General features: G+C 44.3%; 1 protein-coding gene across 5 annotated transcripts in view; it reads right to left on the reverse strand.

Annotated features, from left to right (window-relative positions):
• The window catches only part of RBSN (rabenosyn, RAB effector), a 30,266-nt gene extending 15,548 nt beyond the window's left edge, over window positions 1-14,718 (reverse strand). For 2 of the 5 annotated variants that reach the window (XM_012472765.2, XM_012472736.2), the window contains exons 1-5: window positions 14,605-14,718; window positions 11,792-11,967; window positions 11,229-11,548; window positions 5,078-5,218; window positions 538-638 (exon numbers count right to left, since the gene is read on the reverse strand). In XM_012472765.2, the coding sequence (XP_012328188.1) occupies window positions 538-638; window positions 5,078-5,218; window positions 11,229-11,376 (390 nt within the window). In that variant the 5' untranslated portion in view covers window positions 11,377-11,548; window positions 11,792-11,967; window positions 14,605-14,718. Of the gene's footprint in view, window positions 1-537; window positions 639-5,077; window positions 5,219-6,322; window positions 7,314-11,228; window positions 11,549-11,791; window positions 11,968-14,595 lie in introns of those variants that run through there. The other 3 variants (XM_012472759.2, XM_012472745.2, XM_064362076.1) reach the window with 3 other exon arrangements.
• Between the last annotated feature and the right edge of the window lie 6,536 nt (window positions 14,719-21,254).

The following is a 21,254-nucleotide window of genomic DNA, read 5'->3' on the forward strand; positions in this document are numbered from 1 at the left end:
CAGCAATTGAAAGCAATGGAAAACTCTCCATTCTCCACAGTGCTCCTGGACCCTAAAACTGGCCACTTATTTCTGCCTTACAAAGTACACATAAAGAACTGTACTTGTGGTTGCTACTATGCCCAGCTTAAAATCCAGGTTACACACAACAAGCATATCTAGGATCAAAATACACCAGTGAGACCTGGTCACGCCTTTGTTTGCGATCACACCCCACACTTCACTAGGTGATTGTGCCCGGGACACTCAAAAGAAGAATCTGAAGGAAGAAAGGTTTTCCAGCATCTGAGTGGGATTTGTAGGTGGTGAAAGGGAAGCTGAGCATGTGGCAAGTCTGTTAGCCTGGGTCATTCTCTTAAGGAAAGCTGGCCCAGGCTAGAACTGTCCACCAGGTCCTCTGCACCTCTCTAGAGAAGGGGTTTCTCTGGCAGCATCAGATGTATATGACATCTACAACACATGCTATAGAAATGTGATTATTTTTCCCCAGAAAATGTGTATTTGCAGAAAAAAATGTTTTAAGACTACAAAATTTACCTTCTCTAACCTGATTATTAATTTATTGACTTCCACAACATAGTGGTCAATTCTAGCAGCTCGATGTTTTTTGAATTCGGAAAGATGGCTTCTCACAGCACCTGGAGGGAAGGAAGTGGGGAGACAAATGACTTACAATTTCTCTGAGGGAGCCTCTCTACCTTGCCGCTTATCCTCAATGAATTGCAAAAGCAGGCTGGTCAACATAGTGAGACCCCGTCTCTCTCAAAAAAATAAAAAAATTAGCCAGGCGTGGGCATGTATGCCTATAATCCCAGCTCCTCCGGAGGCCAAAGCAGGAAGATGGCTTGAGCCCAGGAGTTGGAGGCTTCAGTGAGCTATGATCCCACCAGTGTACTCCAGCCTGGGTGACAGAGCGAGACCAATCTCAGGAAAAAAAAAAAAATTCAAAAACAAGTAAAAACTCTAAGATTTTATAGTCTTACCAAAAATTCAAAAGCCAGGATAGCAAATGGAAGAAAATCTGCTAAAATGTTAACCATGACCTTCAGGCCACCAAATACCATATGAGAGACTTTAGAGTACAGTAGATAACAGCATGTACGCTGGAGTCAGCCTGTGCTCAAGTTTCAATTCTGCCACACGCTGTGTAACCTTGGACAAGTTACTTAACTTCTAACTCGAGAGTACTCACCTGTCAAATACAGGAATAATGATATCTACTTCACAGAGTTGTTACGATGATTAAATAAGTTAAAATTTATAAAGTCTTACCTGACTCTCATGCTAATGTTAAATAAACAGGGTGATAACATCATGGGCAATTTAAAAATTTTTGAATTCTCTTACTGTTTTATACTTTGTAAATCTGACATAATATGGCTTATCCTCAGGATAAAGACAATTCTCAAAATGGCCAAAAAAATGATAGATTCCCTTGTGGGAGCTAGTTAAGCTGATACCTTCCTCAGTCCAGCAGCCAACACCTGGGACAAACATCTGCAACACAAATAGAACCCAACAGCTTACTGTCTGAGAATACCTGAAATATTTCCAGCTCAGTCTCACCTGATCCAGAAACATACTGCCCTCAAACATCCCGGCACTCAGTGCACGTCCTCATCCCAGTGATCACCTACCTATTCATTTATAGATTGTACTATACCAGATTTTGTCACTTGCCATGCTTTTTAAAAAAATTTTAATTGCCAAATAAAAATTGCATATATTCACCATGTACAACATGATTTTTTGAAATATTTATACACTAGGGAATGGCCAAACTAGCTAATTAACATACATTACATCATATACTTATCACTTTTTGTGGTGACAACACAAAATCTACTCTCACTGATTTTTAAGAATACAAGATTTTTTTTTTGAGACAAGTGTCACTCTGTCACCAGGCTGGAGTGCTGTGGTGTGATCTTGACTCACTGCAACCTCTGCCTCCCAGGTTCAAGCAATTCCTGCCTCAGCCTCCCGAGTAGCTGGGACTACAGGCATGTGCCACCATGCCCAGCTAATTATTACACTTTTAGTAGAGACAAGGGTTTCACCATGTTGGCCAGATGGTCTCAATCTCTTGACCTCGTGATCTACCCACATTGGCCTCTCAAAGTGCTGGGATTACAGGTGTGAGCCACCACACCTGTAAATATCTTGTGTAAGCCTACGAGATATTTTTATTAACTATCATCAGGCTGGGCATGGTGACTCACACCTGTAATCCCAGCACTTTTGGAGGCCGAGGAGCATGGATCACTTGAGGCCAGGAGTTCTGAGACCAGCCTGACCAATATAGTGAAGCCCCATCTCTACTAAAAATACAAAAATTAGCCAGGCATGGTGGTACACGCCTGCGGTCCCAGCTACTCAGGAGGCTGAGGCACAAGAATTGAACCTGGAGGCAGAAGTTGCAGTGAGCCAAAATTGCAGCAGTGAGCCAAGATTGCAGCAGTGCACTCCAACCTGGGTGACAGAGGAAGACTCTGTCTCAGAAAAACAAACAAAAAACTATAAATCACCCCTTTAACAACAGATCTCTTGACTTATTCCGCCCGACTGAAATTTTGTATCCTTTGATCAGCATCTCCACATGCTATACACTATTTATTTATTTATTTATTTATTTATTTATTTATTTATTTATTTAACAGAGTCTTGCTCTGTCGCTGGAGTGCAGTAGTGCAATCTCTTGGCTCACTACAATCTCTGCCTCCTGGGTTCAAGTGATTCTCATGCCTCAGCCTCCCAAGTAACTTGGATTATAAATATGTGCCACCATGCCTGGCTAATTTTTGTATTTTTAGTACAGACAGGGTCTCACCATTTTGGCCAAACTGGTCTCAAACTCCTGGTCTCACGTGATCCACCTGCCTTGGCCTGCCAAAGTACTGAGATTAAAGGTGAGCCACCGCACCCTGGCCCACACATGCTATACTCTTAACCATCCACATGTCTCTTCTTTCCTAACCATACTCTAACATCTAATTAAACTTCAGTTTAAAATTCTTAAGGGTGACCATAAATGTTAACTGCTAAAATTTGCCATTCACTTGACCTTCTACAGTTTGTGACTATCTTCAGTTGCTGCAACTGGCAACTTAATCAGAAAATCACCCTAGTAATCCCACATTGGCAATCATGAAACAAGCTATCACAAATAAATATTAACATAAAATTTGCCATTCACTTGACCTTCTACAATTTGTGACTATCTTCAGTTGCTGCCACTGGCAACTTAATCAGAAAAACACCCTAGGAATTTCACACTAGCAATCATGAAACAAAGCTAACAAGAATTCATATGTCCAAAATTTTTCCTTCATGTTTTGAATTGGCTTTCATATATATCTCAAAATTACATATGCATAGTATTATTTTTAAAGCAATTTTCTCCTGCAATAATAAAAATGTTTCAATTCTCCAATACAGTAGCAAATAGCCCAAGTGGACACAGAGCACTTAAAATGTGGCTAGTGTGTGGTTCAGGAAGTGACTTTTAATTTTATTTCATTTTAATTTATTTAAACTTAAATAGCCCATGACTGGTGGCTACTGAAAAAACAGCACAGTTGTTGGACTCTCCTTATTCAAAGAGACACCTTCTGTAATGGCACTATAGGGATACAGTAGATGAGCCTGGGTAAATATCGCTTTCCTTCTTAGTGCCCCAGTTTCCTTATCTATAAATGGGAATAAGGACCACTACTCCACAAGACTTTTGTGAAAGGTGAACAAGATAATAAACATGAAAATTTAATAAATCACTATAAAGGAATAATTACCCATTTCATGGACAGAAAATATTTTATTATATTAATGACTATTATCATTAGACAGTTAAAGGATATATAGCTAGGCATGGTAGCTCATGCCTATAATCCCAGCACTCAGGGAGGCTGAGATGGGAGGATCACTTGAGCCCAGAAGTTTGAGACTAGCCTGGACAACATAGTAGGACGCTGTTTCTACAAAAAATACAAAAATTAGCTAAGTGGGATGATGTGCACAGGTAGACTCAGCTACTCAGGAGGCTGAAGTGAGAGGATCACTTCAGCCTGGAATGCAGTGAGCCATGGTGGAGCCCTGAACTCCAGCCTGGGCAACAGAGTGAGACTCTCTCTCTCAAAAAAAAAAAAACACCAGATATGTAAGATTAGATAGTTCAACTAAGTGTGTGTGGCATGATAAATAGTTTTAGTGAGATACAATTCACATACATACACCATTTAAAGCAAAATTTCAGTGTTTTTTATTTTTTTATTATTATTATTTTTTTTTGAGACGGAGTTTTGCTCTTGTTACCCAGGCTGGAGTGCAATGGCGCGATCTCGGCTCACCGCAACCTCCTCCTCCTGGGTTCAGGCAATTCTCCTGCCTCAGCCTCCTGAGTAGCTGGGATTACAGGCACGCGCCACCGTGCCCAGCTAATTTTTTGTATTTTTAGTAGAGACGGGGTTTCACCGTGTTGACCAGGATGGTCTCGATCTCTTGACCTCGTGATCCACCCGCCTCGGCCTCCCAAAGTGCTGGGATTACAGGCGTGAACCACCGCGCCCAGCTTCGGTGGTTTTTAGTATTTTCAGAATTGTACAATCATCATAATAAATTTTAGAGAATTTTCACCATCCCAAAAACATGAAAGTAGGTAGACAGTACCATAACGATTCAAAAAAGTAAGCTGCATAAAACAGTGCCTGTCACTGGGCAGGTAATATCCTATGTAAGAGGAAACAGACTTATTAATGGAATCTGTGCCTGGGCTAACATCAGAGAGATATGGATTCATACCCCGTTTCTGCAGTTTACTCGCTGTTTGTCCCTGGGCAGGTTCTCATGAGGTGCAGTGAAGATTTAACAAGACCATGGATATAAAGAACTTAATGTAGTGCCTAACACAAAGTGGATGCTCAGCTCTTCCATTTTCTCCCCCCAACAAGGGCATAAGGTCCATGAGAAGCTTAGACCATTATGGATTACTGATGCCTCCTCAACCAACTCTTAAAACTTTACCTAGAACACAGCAGATGCTCAATAACCACTTGCTGAATGAATAAATGAATTTTCTTACCAAGCTCCTGGGGTTCCCACATGTAAGGATCAACCCCTCCATAGCTGAAAGACTCATATCCTTGGGTCCCTGATTCTGCTCGATCATCCCCTTCTCGTTTCAACAACTTGTCCTTTGCTTTCTTAGCCTTCTGGACAAGACCTTGAAAAGTGGAACAAACAATACAAATGAATCATAAAGAACACCCAATAGAATCAAGGGAAATCTCAAAAAACAAGAGTTGACGAAATAATTTTCATTTGTTTAAAAATGCACCAGAAATATTTAGATCCCAAGTAAAATGCAGGAACAAGCACGCAAACACAATATTACAAATACCACAGAGCAATATACTGGTCAGTCAACATTAGTTGATTTAGGTGGCCAACATATGGGCTAAGTTACTGCTCACTGCCAAATTAAAGAGCACAATTTTAAAAAGTTTTAAAATAAAATTTGATGACGGAAACAGAGTGAGGGAAGTCTTTTCTTATCTTAATTGGAGTGGTTAAGTGGGTATATATATTTTTCAAAACTTACTGAATTGGGCCAGGCACAGTGGCTCACACCCATAATCCCAGTACTTTGAAAGGCCAAGGGAGGCAAATTGCTTGAGTCCAGGAGTTCAAGCCAGCCTTGACAACATGACAATACCCTATCTCTACTAAAAATGCAAAATTCTAGCTGGGTGTGGTGGCACACACCTGTAGTTCCAGCTACTTGGGAGGCTGAGGTGGGAGAATCACCTGAGCCCAGGAGGTCAAGGCTGCAGTGAGCTGAGATTGTGCTACTGCACTCCAGCCTGGGCAACCAGAATGAGACCCTGTCTCAAAAAAAAAAAAAAAAAATTAAAGTGTGAGCCACTGAGCCCGGCCTAGTTTTTTAAAAACTAAGTTCTATAGTACTAATTTATTTACCCCAGGAACTCATGAGTAAATTTTTCTCATTTACCTCCAGGATGGGATTCAGCTAAACCTCCCTCGCTGGACTGTGTTCCCCATAAGGCTTAACTGGACACAGAGTTCTTCCTTCCCCACTATTGCCCACCCGCTTACTGAATCCATATGAGAATATTTGCAAAAAGCTTCAAGAAAGAGATATAACATCTACAACATAACACAAATGGAACCAGATTTGGTAAGAAGAGAAAATGAACATTTCCTGTATTTAGTCCTTGTATACACCAGGCACAATGCAAAGTGCTTGCAAATACATTATGCCAGTTCATGATCACAATGTTATAAGGCAGGTAATAGCCCTACTTACAAATTAGGAAATGACATCAAAGATGGGGAAGAACTTGCTTCGTCCAAGATCATAGAGTTTATAGGTAACAGCAGGGCTGGAAGTAGACACTTCATTTGTCTGAAATGAGAGCTCCAGCTCTCCCCAGCTAGTGCTGATTCACAAACTATGCCTCTGCAGAACATGGGTTCTGCCACCTGTGCTGGGGAAGGGAACCACCTGTTAAACTGAACAATCAGCTGAATGGGGAAAAACAGAATTCTCAGTTCTAAGCTGCTCTCTCATGAATGTTCTTTAATCTTGGATGACCAGAATCAGAAAGAAGAAATTCTTTCTTCCACCAGAATCTACTAGAAACTCTCAGACTGAATATTAAATGATATCATTACTTTTACACTTTATTTATTTTTTAGTGACAGGGTCTCGCACTGTCACCCAGGCTGGAGTGCAGTGGTGTGATCATAGCTCACTGCAGCCTCAATCTCTTGGGCTCAAGCAATCCTCTCACCTCAGTCTTCCAAGTAGCTGGAACTACACGTGTGCACCATCAAGACTAGGTAATTAAAAAAAAAATTTTTTTTTAAGAGGTGGGGCCTCACTATGTTGCCCAGGCTGGCAGGCAGAGGATAAGATTAGTAAGAATACACTTGTCTTTTTTTTAAGACAGTCAGGCCAATAAGCAAACTTCCTGATTATTGGTCACTCTGGGACAGCTTTTTCCAAACTGGAAAAATACCAAAACAAAAGTACATCCTTTAAAATCCACTGAAGTAGTCTTTGTCTTTTCTTTCTTTTTTGAGATGGAGTTTCACTCTTGTTGCCCAGGCTGGAGTGCAACTGCAGCAATCTCGGCTCACTGTGACCTCTGCCTCCTGGGGGTTCAAGGGATGCTCCTGCCTCAGCCTCCCGAGTAGTTGGGATTACAGGCATGTACCACCACACCCGGATGATTTTTGTATTTTTTTAGTAGAGACAGGGTTTCACCACGTTGGCCAGGCTGGTCTCGAACTCCTGGCCTCAGGTGATCTGCCTGCCTCAGCCTCCCAAAGTGCTGGGAGCACAGGCATAAGCCACCATGCCTGGCCTAAAGCAGTCTTTTCTAATAACAGGGGAATGTGAGTTAACAAATAACAATTCAGTTTTGCAAAAAGACTAAAGTATCAGATTAAACAGGCAATCTATACCATTTAACCACTTTAGGAGACAGAAAAACTGCCTGGCAACCTTCCCAGAATGGATGTAGCCCTTCCAGAGAAGGCCAATTAGGAATAATCCCATACATTTAAAAAAACACTAACAAAGCAAGAAGCCACAGTCAATTTTCAGCTATCTTTTCTTCCACTTACTGAAAATGGGCTAAACTGGAGCTGAACCAGGGCTAGGGCTTGAACCCACTAACTTTTTACTAATGACTAATCTATCTTTTCTTTTTTCAACTGCCCCAAAGTCTAACACCAAGGTTCACTTTTAGCTTTAATTTTTCACTTGCCTAAAACTAGCTATGTCATAACATTTCTAAGAACCAAAAGACCAAATGGAGAGGTGATCTGCTTTCAAAAGGGCTTTTCAAAAACCCTTTCATGTCAATCCTTAAAACTTTACTTTCCTGATTCTGAAATGTAGAAAACTGCAACATAATCAAGAATTCCTTTCAAACTAAAGACATGATCATTAGTAGTACTAGAAGTAGATATGAGAGGTAGGTCAGGGTGGAAAATAAAGGGAAAAACCAAGAGAATCTTTTCTTTCTTTTTTTTGAGACAGTTTCACTCTGTCTCTCAGGATAGAATGTGACAGCCTTGATCTCCTGGGCTGAAGCGATCCTCACACCTCAGCCTCCCAAGTAATTGGGACTACCAGTGCATGCCACTTCAACTGGGTAATTTTTTTAAATAATTTTTTTTGTAGAGATGGTCTCGCTATGTTATCTGGTCTGGTCTCGAACTCCTGGGCTCAAGCAATCCTCCTGCCTTGGCCTCTCAAAGTACTAGTATTACAGGTGTGAACCCCTGCAACCGGTTGAAGTAACTTTATTTTGTTTTTTTTGTTTTTATGTCAGGGTTTCACTCTGTTGCCCAGGCTGGAGTGCAGTGGCATAACCATGGCTCATTGCAGCCTCGACCTCCTGGGCTCAAGGGATCCTGATGCCTCAGCCTCCTAAGTGGCTAAGACTACAAATGCATGCCACTATGCCCAGCCAATTAAAAAATTTTTTTCTTTGTATAGACAGGATCTATGTTGCCCAGGCTGGTCTCAAACTCCTGGGCTGAAATGATCCTCCCCACTTTGGCCTCCCAAAGTGCTGGGATAACAGGTGTGAGCCACTGTGCCCAGCCAAGGATCTTTTCAAGTTTCTTTCACAAGGCACAAAATTTCTACTCTATTTAGTATTCCTTACATAGATTCCTATATCTCCATTCTCTAAATAACCTTAAACATTTTTCCTCTTAAAAAAGAGCCATTGTAGGAATCTGAGAACAGTCTCTAACCTCTATACTCACTGGTATCACCAGTTTTAGCAATGGCATTGTAAATGACTTAGGTCAGCTGACACCAAGACTGGAAGCTAGTTGAAAACCATGGAGGCTCTTAGGTTGTCCAAAGGAAACTTATACAATCAGGTTTTTTTGTTTTTGCTTCATTTCCCCCAGGAAGCTGCAATGCATGCTGTGATTGGAACATGGGCCTCTCATCCTCAGTGATGTCACGTGCAAAGGGCAGCACTGGACTTAGAGATAACAGAAGACCTATATTCCAGGCCTAGCTCTGCCAATTCCTGTGTGACCGTGGATAAGTAACTCAACGTCTCTTGGGCCTCACTTCACTTACTATCTATAAAATGAAACCAATCACCTTCTTTTTTTTTTTTTTTTTTTTTTTTGAGATGGAGTCTCGCTCTGTCACCAGGCTGGAGTGCAATGGCGCAATCTTGGGTCACTTGCAACCTCTGCTTCCCAGGTACAAGCGATTCTCCTGCCTCAGCCTCCTGAGTAGCTGGGACTACAGGCACGCACCATCACGCCCAGGTAATTTTTATATTTTTAGTAGAGATGAGGTTCACCATGTTGGCCAGGATGTTCTTGAACTCTTCACTTCATTATCGGCCTGCAGCAGCCTCCCAAAGTGCTGGGATTACAGGTGTGAGCCACCACGCCCGGCCGAGACCAACACTTTCTTGCAAAGTTAGGAGAGTCAGATGAAATAATAATGTCTGTGAAAGAAACTCTAAAAACTATAAAGCACAGCATTTTTTTCCCCTTCTAATAGTTTTGGCTCTGCTCTACAGCCTCTATAGCCAGAAGCCACCTCATCCATCATAGCTCTCAGAATTTCAAAAATGTTTGCCTTTGTTAGCAGTTTTTTAGTTTTGTTTATGCTTTTAGAAACTTTTTTTTACTGAACAGAAAAGTGAGATAGAGTGGGACTCTAGGCACAAATATCTGATTACAAAGTGCATATGATTCGTCTGTCTGAAGACTAGAGTCCACTTAGGAATACATGATCATTCCTTTCTTTCCCTCTCAATAAAGTCTGTGAATAGAGCATCCAGAACTTTTTTTTTTTTCCCAAGACGGACTTTTACTCTTGTTGCCCAAGCTGGAGTAAAATGGAGAGATCTCGGCTCACTGCAACCTCTGCCTCCTGGGTTCAAGCAATTCTCCTGCCTCAGCCTCCCAAATAGCTGGGATTACAGGTGTGTACAATCATGCCCAGCTAATTTTTTGTATTTTTAGAAGAAACGGAATTTCACCATGTTAGCCAGCTGGTCTTGAACTTCTGACCTCAGGTGATCTGCCCTGAGGGATATAATAAACAGGAAGACTCTGGGATCACAGGCGTGAGCCACTGCACCTGGTCCGGAACTTTTTAAACTCATGGCCTTCAGAAATGCTGCCAGCTGTGAGAAGCAAATTAGCTGAATAACCACAAAAGTAAGTTCCAGAGGAGCAACAGCTTTGTTGTGTGTGTGTCTGAGACAGGACCTCTCTCTCTCTCTCTCTATTGCCAGGCAAAAGTGCAGTGGCACAATCACCACTCACTACAGCCCTGACCTCCTTGGGCTCAAGCAATCCTCCTACCTCAGTCTCCTGAGTACCTGGGACTACAGGCACACACCTCCATGCCTGGCTAGTTTTTTAAAAAATTTTTTGAGAATGGGTTTTGTCATGTTGCCCAGGCTGGTCTTGAACTCCTGAGCTCAAGTGATCCGGCCACCTTGGCCTCCCAAAGTGCTGCGAATAGAGGCGTGAGCCACTGTGCCCGGCAAGAGGAGCAGTATCTTATTTGGAGGTTAGAATTTGAAGTCCAGGAAATACAATAAATGTATGTTTAGTCAAAAGTACCTTTGAAGAATTCTTTCCACAACTCTCTCAGATCTGAGCTCTTGGAAGCTCAAAAACCAAGGCTTTCAGGTTGTTTCTCTTTGTTCTTCAACTATGACCTTTCTTTTTCTGGGGTATAGAGGGCAAGATACCAATTGGGGAAGGAAACATGGTGGGAAGGCCTAAATCTGTGACAGGTAAAATGGGTGTATAAAGTGCCTCCACCATCATAGCAAAGGAAAGAAATTCCTCTCCAAACCCTGTTAGGCTGGTGGTCAGAGAACTGTCAAGTCAGATCACAGTGATTAAATTTACTAGATTCAAAGTCAGACTGTGTTTCACTGAGCGGCTTTAGACATGTTATCTAATCTCTCTGTGTGCCCTCATCAGCAAAATGTGGCTCACAGCCACAAAGTTATTGTGAGGATTAAATGAAATTAATAAACAGAGAGATTCTGAAAATGCCTGGCACATGACAAACACTACTCATCTGTTTGCTACTACTATTATCATATTCCTGTGGCAACACTGAAGCTGATAAGAACCACCCCATGAGTTAAAGCTCTCACTGACAGCAGGGGACAGGCAAGGTCCTCGCTTCTTACTTTTAATTTGCCCTTTAACATCACGATCTTCCCCCGAGTGCTCTTCCTCGTAATGTGAATGAAGCTGATAGAAAGACTGCAGATCCTTCAGGCACAGAGGGCAGAGAAAGCCCTCCCTCACTTCTCCTGGGTCGTCCAGAGAAGCCATGGCAGTGCCCCTCTCAACCCTAAGAAGGCAGGGATCTCATGCCAAGAGTCAGCTTGATTCCTTCCAAGGAACCATGGTTCTTGCAGCATTAGCTTAATCAAGCAGTACACAGATGGTGAGGAAGTGGCTTCATGGCCCTGGATGAGGTTCCCTCTCTGGAATAGGAGAAGCCCTAAGAAAGGAAAGAAGAAGGGAAAAAAGCCAATTCAGGCAAACTGGTAGCAACTGAGAATTTTCTTCATTCTTTTCACAGTACAACAGTGCAAGTTTGTTTGTTCAGTGCAAGTTTGAGAAAACAAACTCTTTCTCAAATCCTTAGCCCAACCAAGCTGCAAAACCTAAGATGTAAAAACATCACTGGACAACAACAACTCAATGAAGTGGGAAGCACAGATTCTTGAAAAAAAGCAAATACCTTGACAATTCTCTTACATTCATTCCAAATGATTCAACTTCATAATTCGTATGCCACTTTAGCCAGTGGGGGAGTGTCTGAAGTACTTATCGACAAGCAGAAGTTTTTACTTGACGCTCTTTACCTTGATTGTTTACTTGCCCACATATGGTAAGTTCTTAACACTTGTCAGGCACCTGTGTTAGAAATGCAAAGAGAAAAAGATATAGTATCTGCCATAAAAAACATACAAAAAAATAAAAATCCTAACACCAGTTAAAGAGAAACATTAGAAATCCACTAGTCAAAAAGAAAAAATATATTTTATATTTATAGAGCACTTATCTCCAATGGGCTTACTAGATTTTTTTTAAGAGACAGCATCTTGCTCTGTCACCTGGTGAGCTATAACTGCTCGCTACAGCCTCAACTTTCTGGGTTCAAGTGGTCCTCCTACCTCAGCCTCCCAAGTAGCTGGGACTACAGGAGTGTGCCACCACACCCAGCTAATTTTTAAATTTTTTATAGAGACAGGGTCTTGCTATGTTTCCCAGGTGGATCTCTAACTCCTGGCCTCAAGCGGTCCTCCTGCCTGAGCCTCCCAAACTGCTGAGATTACAGATGTGAGCCACTGCACCAATAGATCTTATAAGCCAGTAAGTGACAGCTGAGTAGCAAACCTAATGTTCTCCACTACTTCAAAAATAAAATGCTGGCCAGGCACGGGGGCTCACAACTGTAATCCCAGGACTTTGGGAGGCCGAGGCAGGCAGATCACTTGAGGTCAGGAGTTCGAGATCAGCCTGGCCAATATGACGAAAACCCATCTCTACTAAAAATAGAAAAATTAGCCAGGTGTGGTGACAGGTGTCTGTAATCCCAGCTTGTTGGGAGGCTGAGGCAGGAGAATCACTTGAACCCAGGAGGCAGAGTTGCTGTGGGCTGAGATCACGCCACTGCACTCCAGCCTGGGCAATAAGAGCGAAATTCCGTCTCTAGATAAATAAATAATAAATAAATAAAAGGCTTTGGTGCCTAAACATTTCAGGGCTTAATAAGCTACATTCTCTTTCTTACTGACCTATGGTAAAGTCACTTCCAATGTCACCTCATAAAGACTCCCAGTCACAGGAGAAATCTAGACAAAACCATTTCACAAAAGCAGAGAAATTTCTCCCCAAGAACCTGGGGCTACAAGCCACAGTATATACTGAGAAGGGATGTGTGACCCTTAGCTTTGGATGGACTGTAGAAGACCACCGAGGAGGGACTGCCTGGTCCTCAAAGCTGAAGGGTGGCAGCAACTCAGAAAATAAACAAATGAGACACCAGGTCCCTATTTTTTTCCTTTAGTTAAGAAACCCAGTGACTACATACATGCAGATCCCTGCCTTTTTTCCAAAGAAACATAGCAGTTCTAGGTCTGGCCTGTTCCCTCCCCAGCCAGTGGTTCAACTGATGCTGACTCTGACAGCTCCCTTCCTACCCATGCACTCACCTCAAACAACCACAAATCAAACACAAAGCCCACCACAACCATGCCACACAACCACCCTTCACACCTCAGCCCAAAACCAAACCTCACTTCCTCAAAGAAATGCCTCTTATTCAGGGCATCAGAATGGACTTCTCCTTCACAGCACTCATCTCAATTTATAACTGCAGGTACATATGTGAAGTGACCAAGTAAGACTGTAAAATCTGTGAAGGTGAGCACAGACTCTATAGGTTTTCCCCTTTGCTGTCTCCCCAGGGTTTAGTGCAGTACCTGGCACACACAATGAAGAAACACAATAAAGTTCCACGAATGAAATGAACAAATGAATAAACTCTAAAATCATCTAAGCATACACCATAAAGAAATCGAACATAAACTGCTGAATCGGACCCCACAACCATAACTGAACACATATGCAAGCCCCTCGAACTCTAAATCATGTAAAAAGTAAAAACACACACACACAATACTTACATGTTCTGCAACTACATCCAGCATGAATGTCACCCCGCCATATGCCAGAACAAGGACACATCCCACAGCCGCACTCAACCCGTCCTCACGACTGCACACAACCACAACCCACATAACTAACACGATTTTTTTTTTTTTGAGATGGCATTTCGCTCTTGCTGCTCGGGCTGGAATGCAATGACGCGATCTCGGCTCACCACAACCTCCGCCTCCCGAGTTCAAGTGATTCTCCTGCCTCAGCCTCCCGAGTAGCTGGGATTACAGGTGCGCACCACCACGCCCGGCTAATTTTGTATTTTTAGTAGAGATGGGGTTTCTCCATGTTGGCCAGGCTGGCCTCGAACTCCCGACCTCAGGTGATCCGCCCACCTCAGCCTCCCAAAGTGCTGGGATTACAGGTGTGAGCCACTGCGCCCGGCCACTAACACAATTATACATACGTCGCATGACCATACACAACACGAACGACTGAACCCCGTGGAGCAGAGATGACAACGTCACACATCGCACAGACATCATACAAAACGCTCCAAACATCTCCATACGAACTCAGAATGCAAACGCTTCAGCTTTACACAACCAGAGAACCAAACACAACCACTAGGAAGACAAGCACCCACCCCACTTCCCCCACAGCTGCAAAACCAAACCCAAGTGTATACGCCCCCCGTAACCGCACAACCGCAGAGCCCAATCACCTCAGGCACACACAAGCGAAACGCACGCCTGAAACCGGCATCTCCCACCTCTCACGTCACATCCATCACAACCACACACGGCCCACACCCATAACGGCCCGCCCGTCTCCGTTATGGAGAGGAGCCGTGTCCCCATCCCTCAGACCAGGCCTGACCCTCTGTACCCGGCCGGCCTCCTGCAGGCAGGCAGGCCTGTCCAGTCCCCTGGGCCCGGGTTCTGGGCCTCCACCGCCCCTCACACAGCTTCGGACGCCATCTTTATCGGTAGCTCGGCACTCGGCAGGCGCGCCTGCGGCGGCGAATCAACCGTAAGGCACGCTGATAGACAGACGCCTGTCGAGCGCCGAGTCTTCGAGGGCGCGAAAAGGGCGGATACAGATTCGACTAGTGAAGGGCAGGCCTGCGGCTTCTGCGCAGGCGCTTTCCGAACGAGGGCGAGGGCGGGGGCGGGGGCGGGGGCGGGGGCTCGGTAATTTTATGCGGTTCTCATGTCCCAGATTCGAATAAGCAGCGCGTCAAAGCCAGCCACTGGCTCTGCACTCCATTGTACAGCTGGGAAAGCTGAGGCCAACAGATCTTTGGCTCTTGACCAATGTGCTCAAAGAATAAGGAGTCGAAGTTCCTGAAGGCTAGAGACAGAAAAAATATTCAGGGGACGTGGAGGCGACGCAAACTCCAGGAATCGAAAACACATGAGTGAGAGTGGAGACTTGGTATAAGAAGGTGTATCTCGGGGGTGTACAGCATGGCCAAACCTGTGGAGAAGATGGCATTTTCAAAAGGCGGGACGATTGATCAGCTAGGGCCTACTCTGCGCCTACGCTGTGCTGGGTACCATAGGGTATAGAGAGGCAGAACTTCATCCCAGTCCCGGAGACCTGTTTGCTTTGTGCCCTGCACACGTTCTGGACCTTAGCAATGGCCAGTCTCCAGGAGCAAGAGCTGCAGAGAACGATGGGACGATCCTGGGCCTCCGTTTACATCCCTGCAGTGTTACTGACCCCCTTTTACAGGAGTAAAATGGGGATGATAATGATAGTCTCTGCCTCATAGGGTTGTGAAGATTAAGTGAGATAGTTGGACGGTAGGGGGCTGTCCTGCATACTGGTTTTGCCCATCTCACTTTCCCTGCCTTCAAAGAGTACTCCCCACCTGGTCTCTGGACAGGAGCACTGCGCCTCCATCACCTTGCATTTAAGGACATGGGGCTCCGGACTTGGAGAGCATTGAGTTTTTGGAAAGCAATCACCAGTAAAAGGGCAGGGAACTAGGGATCTAGAGACCTAGGTTCTAGCCCTGGCTGTACCTTACTTTGTGGCTTTCAGCAGGTCGTTTCCCCTCTGGCCTGAGTTCACCCATTTGTACAGAAGAAATTGGTGCCAGTGACTTAAAAGCCTTTTCTCTCAATCTGATGGCCAATTTTTTTTTTAACGTTACAATGTCAGCAGGAGCGAATAATGACTTCCCTTCGTTTGCTGATACAGACAAGGAAGAGGCTTCCCAACCTGTCAGAAGCAAAGCAATAGGCCCAGCTTCCCGTCTCCATCACTAGCCTCTGCCTTAGGTCCCAAAAGCCAGGACTTGGGGAGTAAAACCAACCTCTTGAATGTCTGAGGCCACGGAGGTCCCAGAACAAGCACTTTGGGCGGCCGAGGCAGGCAGATCATTTAAGTTCAAGAGTTTGAAAACAGCCTAGCCAACATGGTGAAACGTCTTTTCTACCAAAAATATAAAAAATTAGCTGGGTGTAGTGTTGCATGCCTGTAATCCCAGCCACTCAGGAAGTTGAGGTAAGAGAATCGCTTGAACCCAGGAGGCAGAGGTTGCAGTGAGCTGAGATGGTGCCACTGCACTCCAGCCTGGGGGACAAATTAAGACTGCCTCAAAAAAGAAAAGAAAAGAAAAAAACATCATATTCATCATTTCATTTGCTCAAAAAAGCAATGGCAATGTGGCCTCACCTTGTAAGTTAATTCTGGAGATCACAATGGATTGAACACTGCTCTCAATATTGTTCATGATAATGACAAAGACCTTCCTATATGCTTCACACTTCATCAAAAGTACTTTCTTTAATCTTTTAGGCAACTCTATTACTATTTCCATTTTGATAATAATAATGACTAATATTTACTGAGCGATTTGCACATGCCAAACACTGTTCTATGTGCTTTACATATCTTAATTCATTTAATTATCAAGCAACCCAATGATGTACAAACTGCACAAAATGTAATATTATTCCCATTTTATAGAAGGGAAACTGAGGCACAGAGAGGTTAGGTCACTTCCCCAAGGTCACCAGCTGATAAGCCTTGAACCCAGAGTCATCTTGCCTTGAGGCTTTCACAATCCCCACTTTTCCTTCCTCTGTGAAGTGCTGATAGACTTCCTGCACCTCTCAGCCTCCTCCAGGCACCACTACTGTACTGGGCATAGGAGGGGGTGTAAGCCAGTTAGTTCAAGACAGGGAAGTGTGTACGTGCACACAGATGCTCTGGTGTCAGAGGAGAGACCAGCAGAGTCCCCTGCAGGAATGCAGGAAGAAAAGGACAGGGTTCCCAGAAGCGGGCAGCACGTGAGCATGGACCTCAGGTAGAAACGATTGTGAAGGCCTTCCAGACCAGGGGAACCACACATGCAAAGGCATAGTTATGGAGAAGAGCAGGAGTCCTTTGAGAAACTCAGAAAAAAGTTCATTCACACATAGAGGGATAATATCAAGCCACTCCTCCTTGATGCCAAAACTGTAGGCAGCCGCTTCTACTGAGAGAACCTCGGATGGCTGGGTCTCTTCACCCTTGCCCTCTACCTTAGGGTTCTCTGTCTCTTTCTGTCCTTTTGTCCCTCTCTCTATCTCACTCTTTCACTTTCTCTTGGCTCCTTATTTGTCTTAAGTTTATCTCAAGCAGCACAAGACATGTTGGCATCACATTAAAATCCTTGGGCAAGAAAATAAATTATGATATTGGTAACATAGCCATCATTAGGGAAGATATGGGCACATCATGTAACTTCCTGAAAGGCCAGCTGCCCTCCAGGCTGGCCTGGCCCCAGCTCCCAGGCCTCTGCCAGCTACTGTGGTCTGAGCCAGCAGGTTGAGGGAGTTGAAGTTGGCACACCCCATCTGCTGGCACAGGGAAACGAGGGTGATGACAGCCTGGCAGAGCCTTGCCTGGAGGAACGGGGCGAGGGCATGGTGGGCTGGGCGGTGTCCGGGAGAAGCAGGTGGCAGTTGCCGTGGCCCTGTCAGGAAAAAAACAGGGAATGAGGAAAGAAGAAAGGGAAGAGAAAATGAGGGAGGAAGGAAGAGGAAGAGGGAGGGAAAGAATGACAAGAAAAAAGTGAAGATGGAGCAAATCATCGCGGTTACCAGCACAGACTCCAGGCCAGTCGACTTGGGTTTGAATCCCAGCCCTGCCACCTGTGGCCACGTGAACCCTGGGTGAGTCACTTAAATTCTCTGAGTGTCAGTGTCCTCATCTGTAAAATGAAATAATTATAGTACCCACCTCTTAGGTTGGAAGGTTGAATAGGTTAATATTTGGAAAGTGTTAGAACAGCGCCTGGCACAGGAGAAGGACTATGTAAATGTTTGTTAAATAAAGAAAAAGGAAGAGCAGTGTGATTCAGCTGCCTTGGCTGTTGTGTCGTGCTGAGTCAGACAATAGCATAGGAAGTGTGAGATCCAATCTGGTGTCATAGAAATAGCTTTGAGAGTCATGGCCTTCCCAGATGGGATGTCTATGAAAAGAACTCAGAATAGAATCACATAACGACCAGATTCATTAAATCCAATAGTGGGTTGGGGAACAGCCTCAACAAACCTGAAAAGTAGGAAACATGGAATTGACTTGGGGGATGTGAGCTGGAAAGCCAACCAATTTTCAGGTAGTGGGCTAGCACCTTCTTTGACAAAGCAGGACCACTCCCAGCCCATCCGGGCCTGTGATAAATGGGAAAGAGGCACCACTCCGTTCTCTCTAATGGACACAACCCTGTGCTGGCACTCAAGCCCTGCAGTTGGCAAGTGGGGCACAGATTGGATTTCAGCATCCGCTTACTCCACCCCCACCCCACTCCCAACTGCGCTGCACACAATCTGCATGGTGGCCCTAAGGGCAGGGAAGAGGAAAATCAAGGTCACAGCATGGTCCCCAGATCATGAGAAAAAGTCACACTGGTTGTCTGCAGCTTCAGATCTCATTCTCTGACCTACATCTCCGGAGATACGCACCTTCAACCAGTTGAGAAGTTAACCTCAATTTTAACCCAGATTTGAAATGATCTGTGTATATATCGTATTTTAAGTATTTGAAGTATTTAAGAAAGTTTGGCATGTTAGAGCATCTGACACATTCGTCTTGTGACTCCAGTTTAAAATCTGTAACTCAGCAAATGACTTAGGCTTGTGATTTTTAAGTTCATTCAACAAACTATGTATGTATTAAGCACCTACCTACATGAGTGCCTGAGATAAACAAAACAGACATTGATCCCTCAGGGAGTTGACATTCTCACGGAGAGGCACGGATCCTAAACAATTCATATACTAAATAAGTATATTATATAGCGCATTAGAAAGTGATAAGTGCCATAGAAAAAAATAGAGTAAAGGGAACAAGGAGTGCCAGGTTGCGGAACTTATAGGGTGGTCAGCGTAGGCCTCATTGAGAAGGCAACATTTGAGCAAAGACTTGAAGAAAGTGAGCCATGTGGATCCCTTGGGGAAGAGTATTCCAGGCAGAGGGAACAGCCAGTGCAAAGTCCTCAGGTGGAAGTGGGCAGGGCAGGTTGAAGAAAAAGTAATGAGTCTAACACCCATGTTCATAGCAATATTATTCACAATAGCCAAAAGATGGAAACACCTCAAATGTCCATCAACATATCGACAGAATAATCAAGAGTCAGCATGTTGTTTTGTGTTTCTTTCTTTTTTTTTTTTTAGAGACAGGGTCTCACTCTGTCACTTAGGCTGGAGTGCAGTGGTGCAATCATCCCACCTTAGCCTCCTGAGTAGCTGGGGTCACAGGCATGTACCACCATATCTAGCTAATGAAGAAAAAGTTTTAGAGGTGGGGTCTTGCTATGTCACCAGCTCAGAATGTAGTTTAAAGGGAGTTTAATCAAGTGCAAAGGTTGAGGACTGCACCCTGGGACTGCACACTTCCAAGCTACCTTGGCAAGTGCTCCAGAGAACAAACAAGAAGCTCAAGTTTTTAATGAGAGAAAGGGTGAGGCAGGGCACAGTGGCTCCTGCCTGTAATCCCAACTACTTACTAGATTGCTTGAGGCCAGGAGCTTGAGACCAGCCTGGGCAACATAATGAGACCCCCATTTCTAAATAATAATAATAATAAAGTTAAAAAATTAGCTGGGGCCAGGTGTGGTGGTTCATGCCTATAATCCCAGCACTTTGGGAGGCCGAGATGGGTGGATCGCTTGAGGTCAGGAGTTTGAAACCAACCTGGCCAACATGGTGAAACCCCATCTCTACTAAGATACAAAAATTAGCTAGGCATGGTGGCTCACACTTGTAATCCCAGCTACTGAGGAGGCTGAGGCAGGAGACTCGCTTGAACCCAGAAGGCAGAGGTTGCAATGAGCCAAGATCACACCACTGCACTCTAGCCTGGGCAACACAGCCAAGACCCCCTTCTTAAAAAAAAAAAATTAGCTGGGCATGGAGATGGGCACCTGTAGTCCCAGATACTTGAGAGGCTGAGGCAGGAGGATCACTTGAGCCCAGGTGTTTGAGGTTACAGTGAGCTATGATCATGCTACTGCAGTCCAGCCTAGGCAACAGAGTGAGACCCTATCTCAAAAAAGAGAGAGAGAGAGAAAGAGAAAGGACAAATCCGGAGAGCTTACAATTACAGAAGTTGTTCATCAGGAATTCTCACTGGTTTACAGAAATAACATTGGTTAATGATTGGCTATACAATGTTGAACTATAGGGTGTATGGCATTTGATGGCTACTTGGTGTCAGGCATAGCAAGTGACTTCAAGATGTAATTATTTAGCTCAAGGGGGAGTGAGATGTGACTGCTGTTACATTTTATTTTGTATTATTTATTTATTTATTTATTTATTTACTTGGGTCTCTGTTGCCCAGTCTGCAGTGTAGTGGTGTGATCATGGTTCACTGAAGCCTCGACATCCTGGGCTCAGGGGATCTTCCCACCTCAGCCTCCTGAGTAGCTGGAACTACAGGTGTCTGCCAACCATGCCTGCCTAATTTTTCTATTTTTTGTAGAGATGGGGTTTTGCCATGTTGCCCAGTTGGTCTCGAACTCCTGAGCTTGATCAAGCAATCTGCTGACCTCAGCCTCCCAAAGTGCTGGGATTAAAGGTGTGAGCTACTGAACCTGGTCTGCTGTTACATTTAATTTAATTTAATTTTTTTTTTTTTGAGAGAGTCTTGCCCAGGCTGTAGTGCAGTGGCACAATCTCTGCTTACTGCAATCTCTGCCTCCTGGGTTCAAGCAATTCTCCTTCCTCAGTTTCCCGAGTAACTGGGACTACAGGCATGCACCACGACGCCCAGCTAATTTTTTTGTATTTTTAGTAGAGATTGGGTTTCACCATGTTGGTCAGGATGGTCTTGATCTCCTAACCTCGTGATCCGCCTGCCTCGGCCTCCCAAAGTGCTGGGATTACAGGTGTTAGCCACCGCGCCCAGCCTTTTTTTTTTTTCTTTTTTTGAGTCAGAGTCTCACTCTGTTGCCCAGGCTGCAGTGCAGTGGCACGATCTCAGCTCACTACAACCTCCACCTCACAGGTTCAACCGATTCTCATGCCTCAGCCTCCTGA

The sequence above is a fragment of the Aotus nancymaae genome, unplaced genomic scaffold (genome assembly GCF_030222135.1).
Source record: "Aotus nancymaae isolate 86718 unplaced genomic scaffold, 86718_ANA_hifiasm-v0.15.2.pri h1tg000046l, whole genome shotgun sequence".
Taxonomy (NCBI): domain Eukaryota; kingdom Metazoa; phylum Chordata; class Mammalia; order Primates; family Aotidae; genus Aotus; species Aotus nancymaae.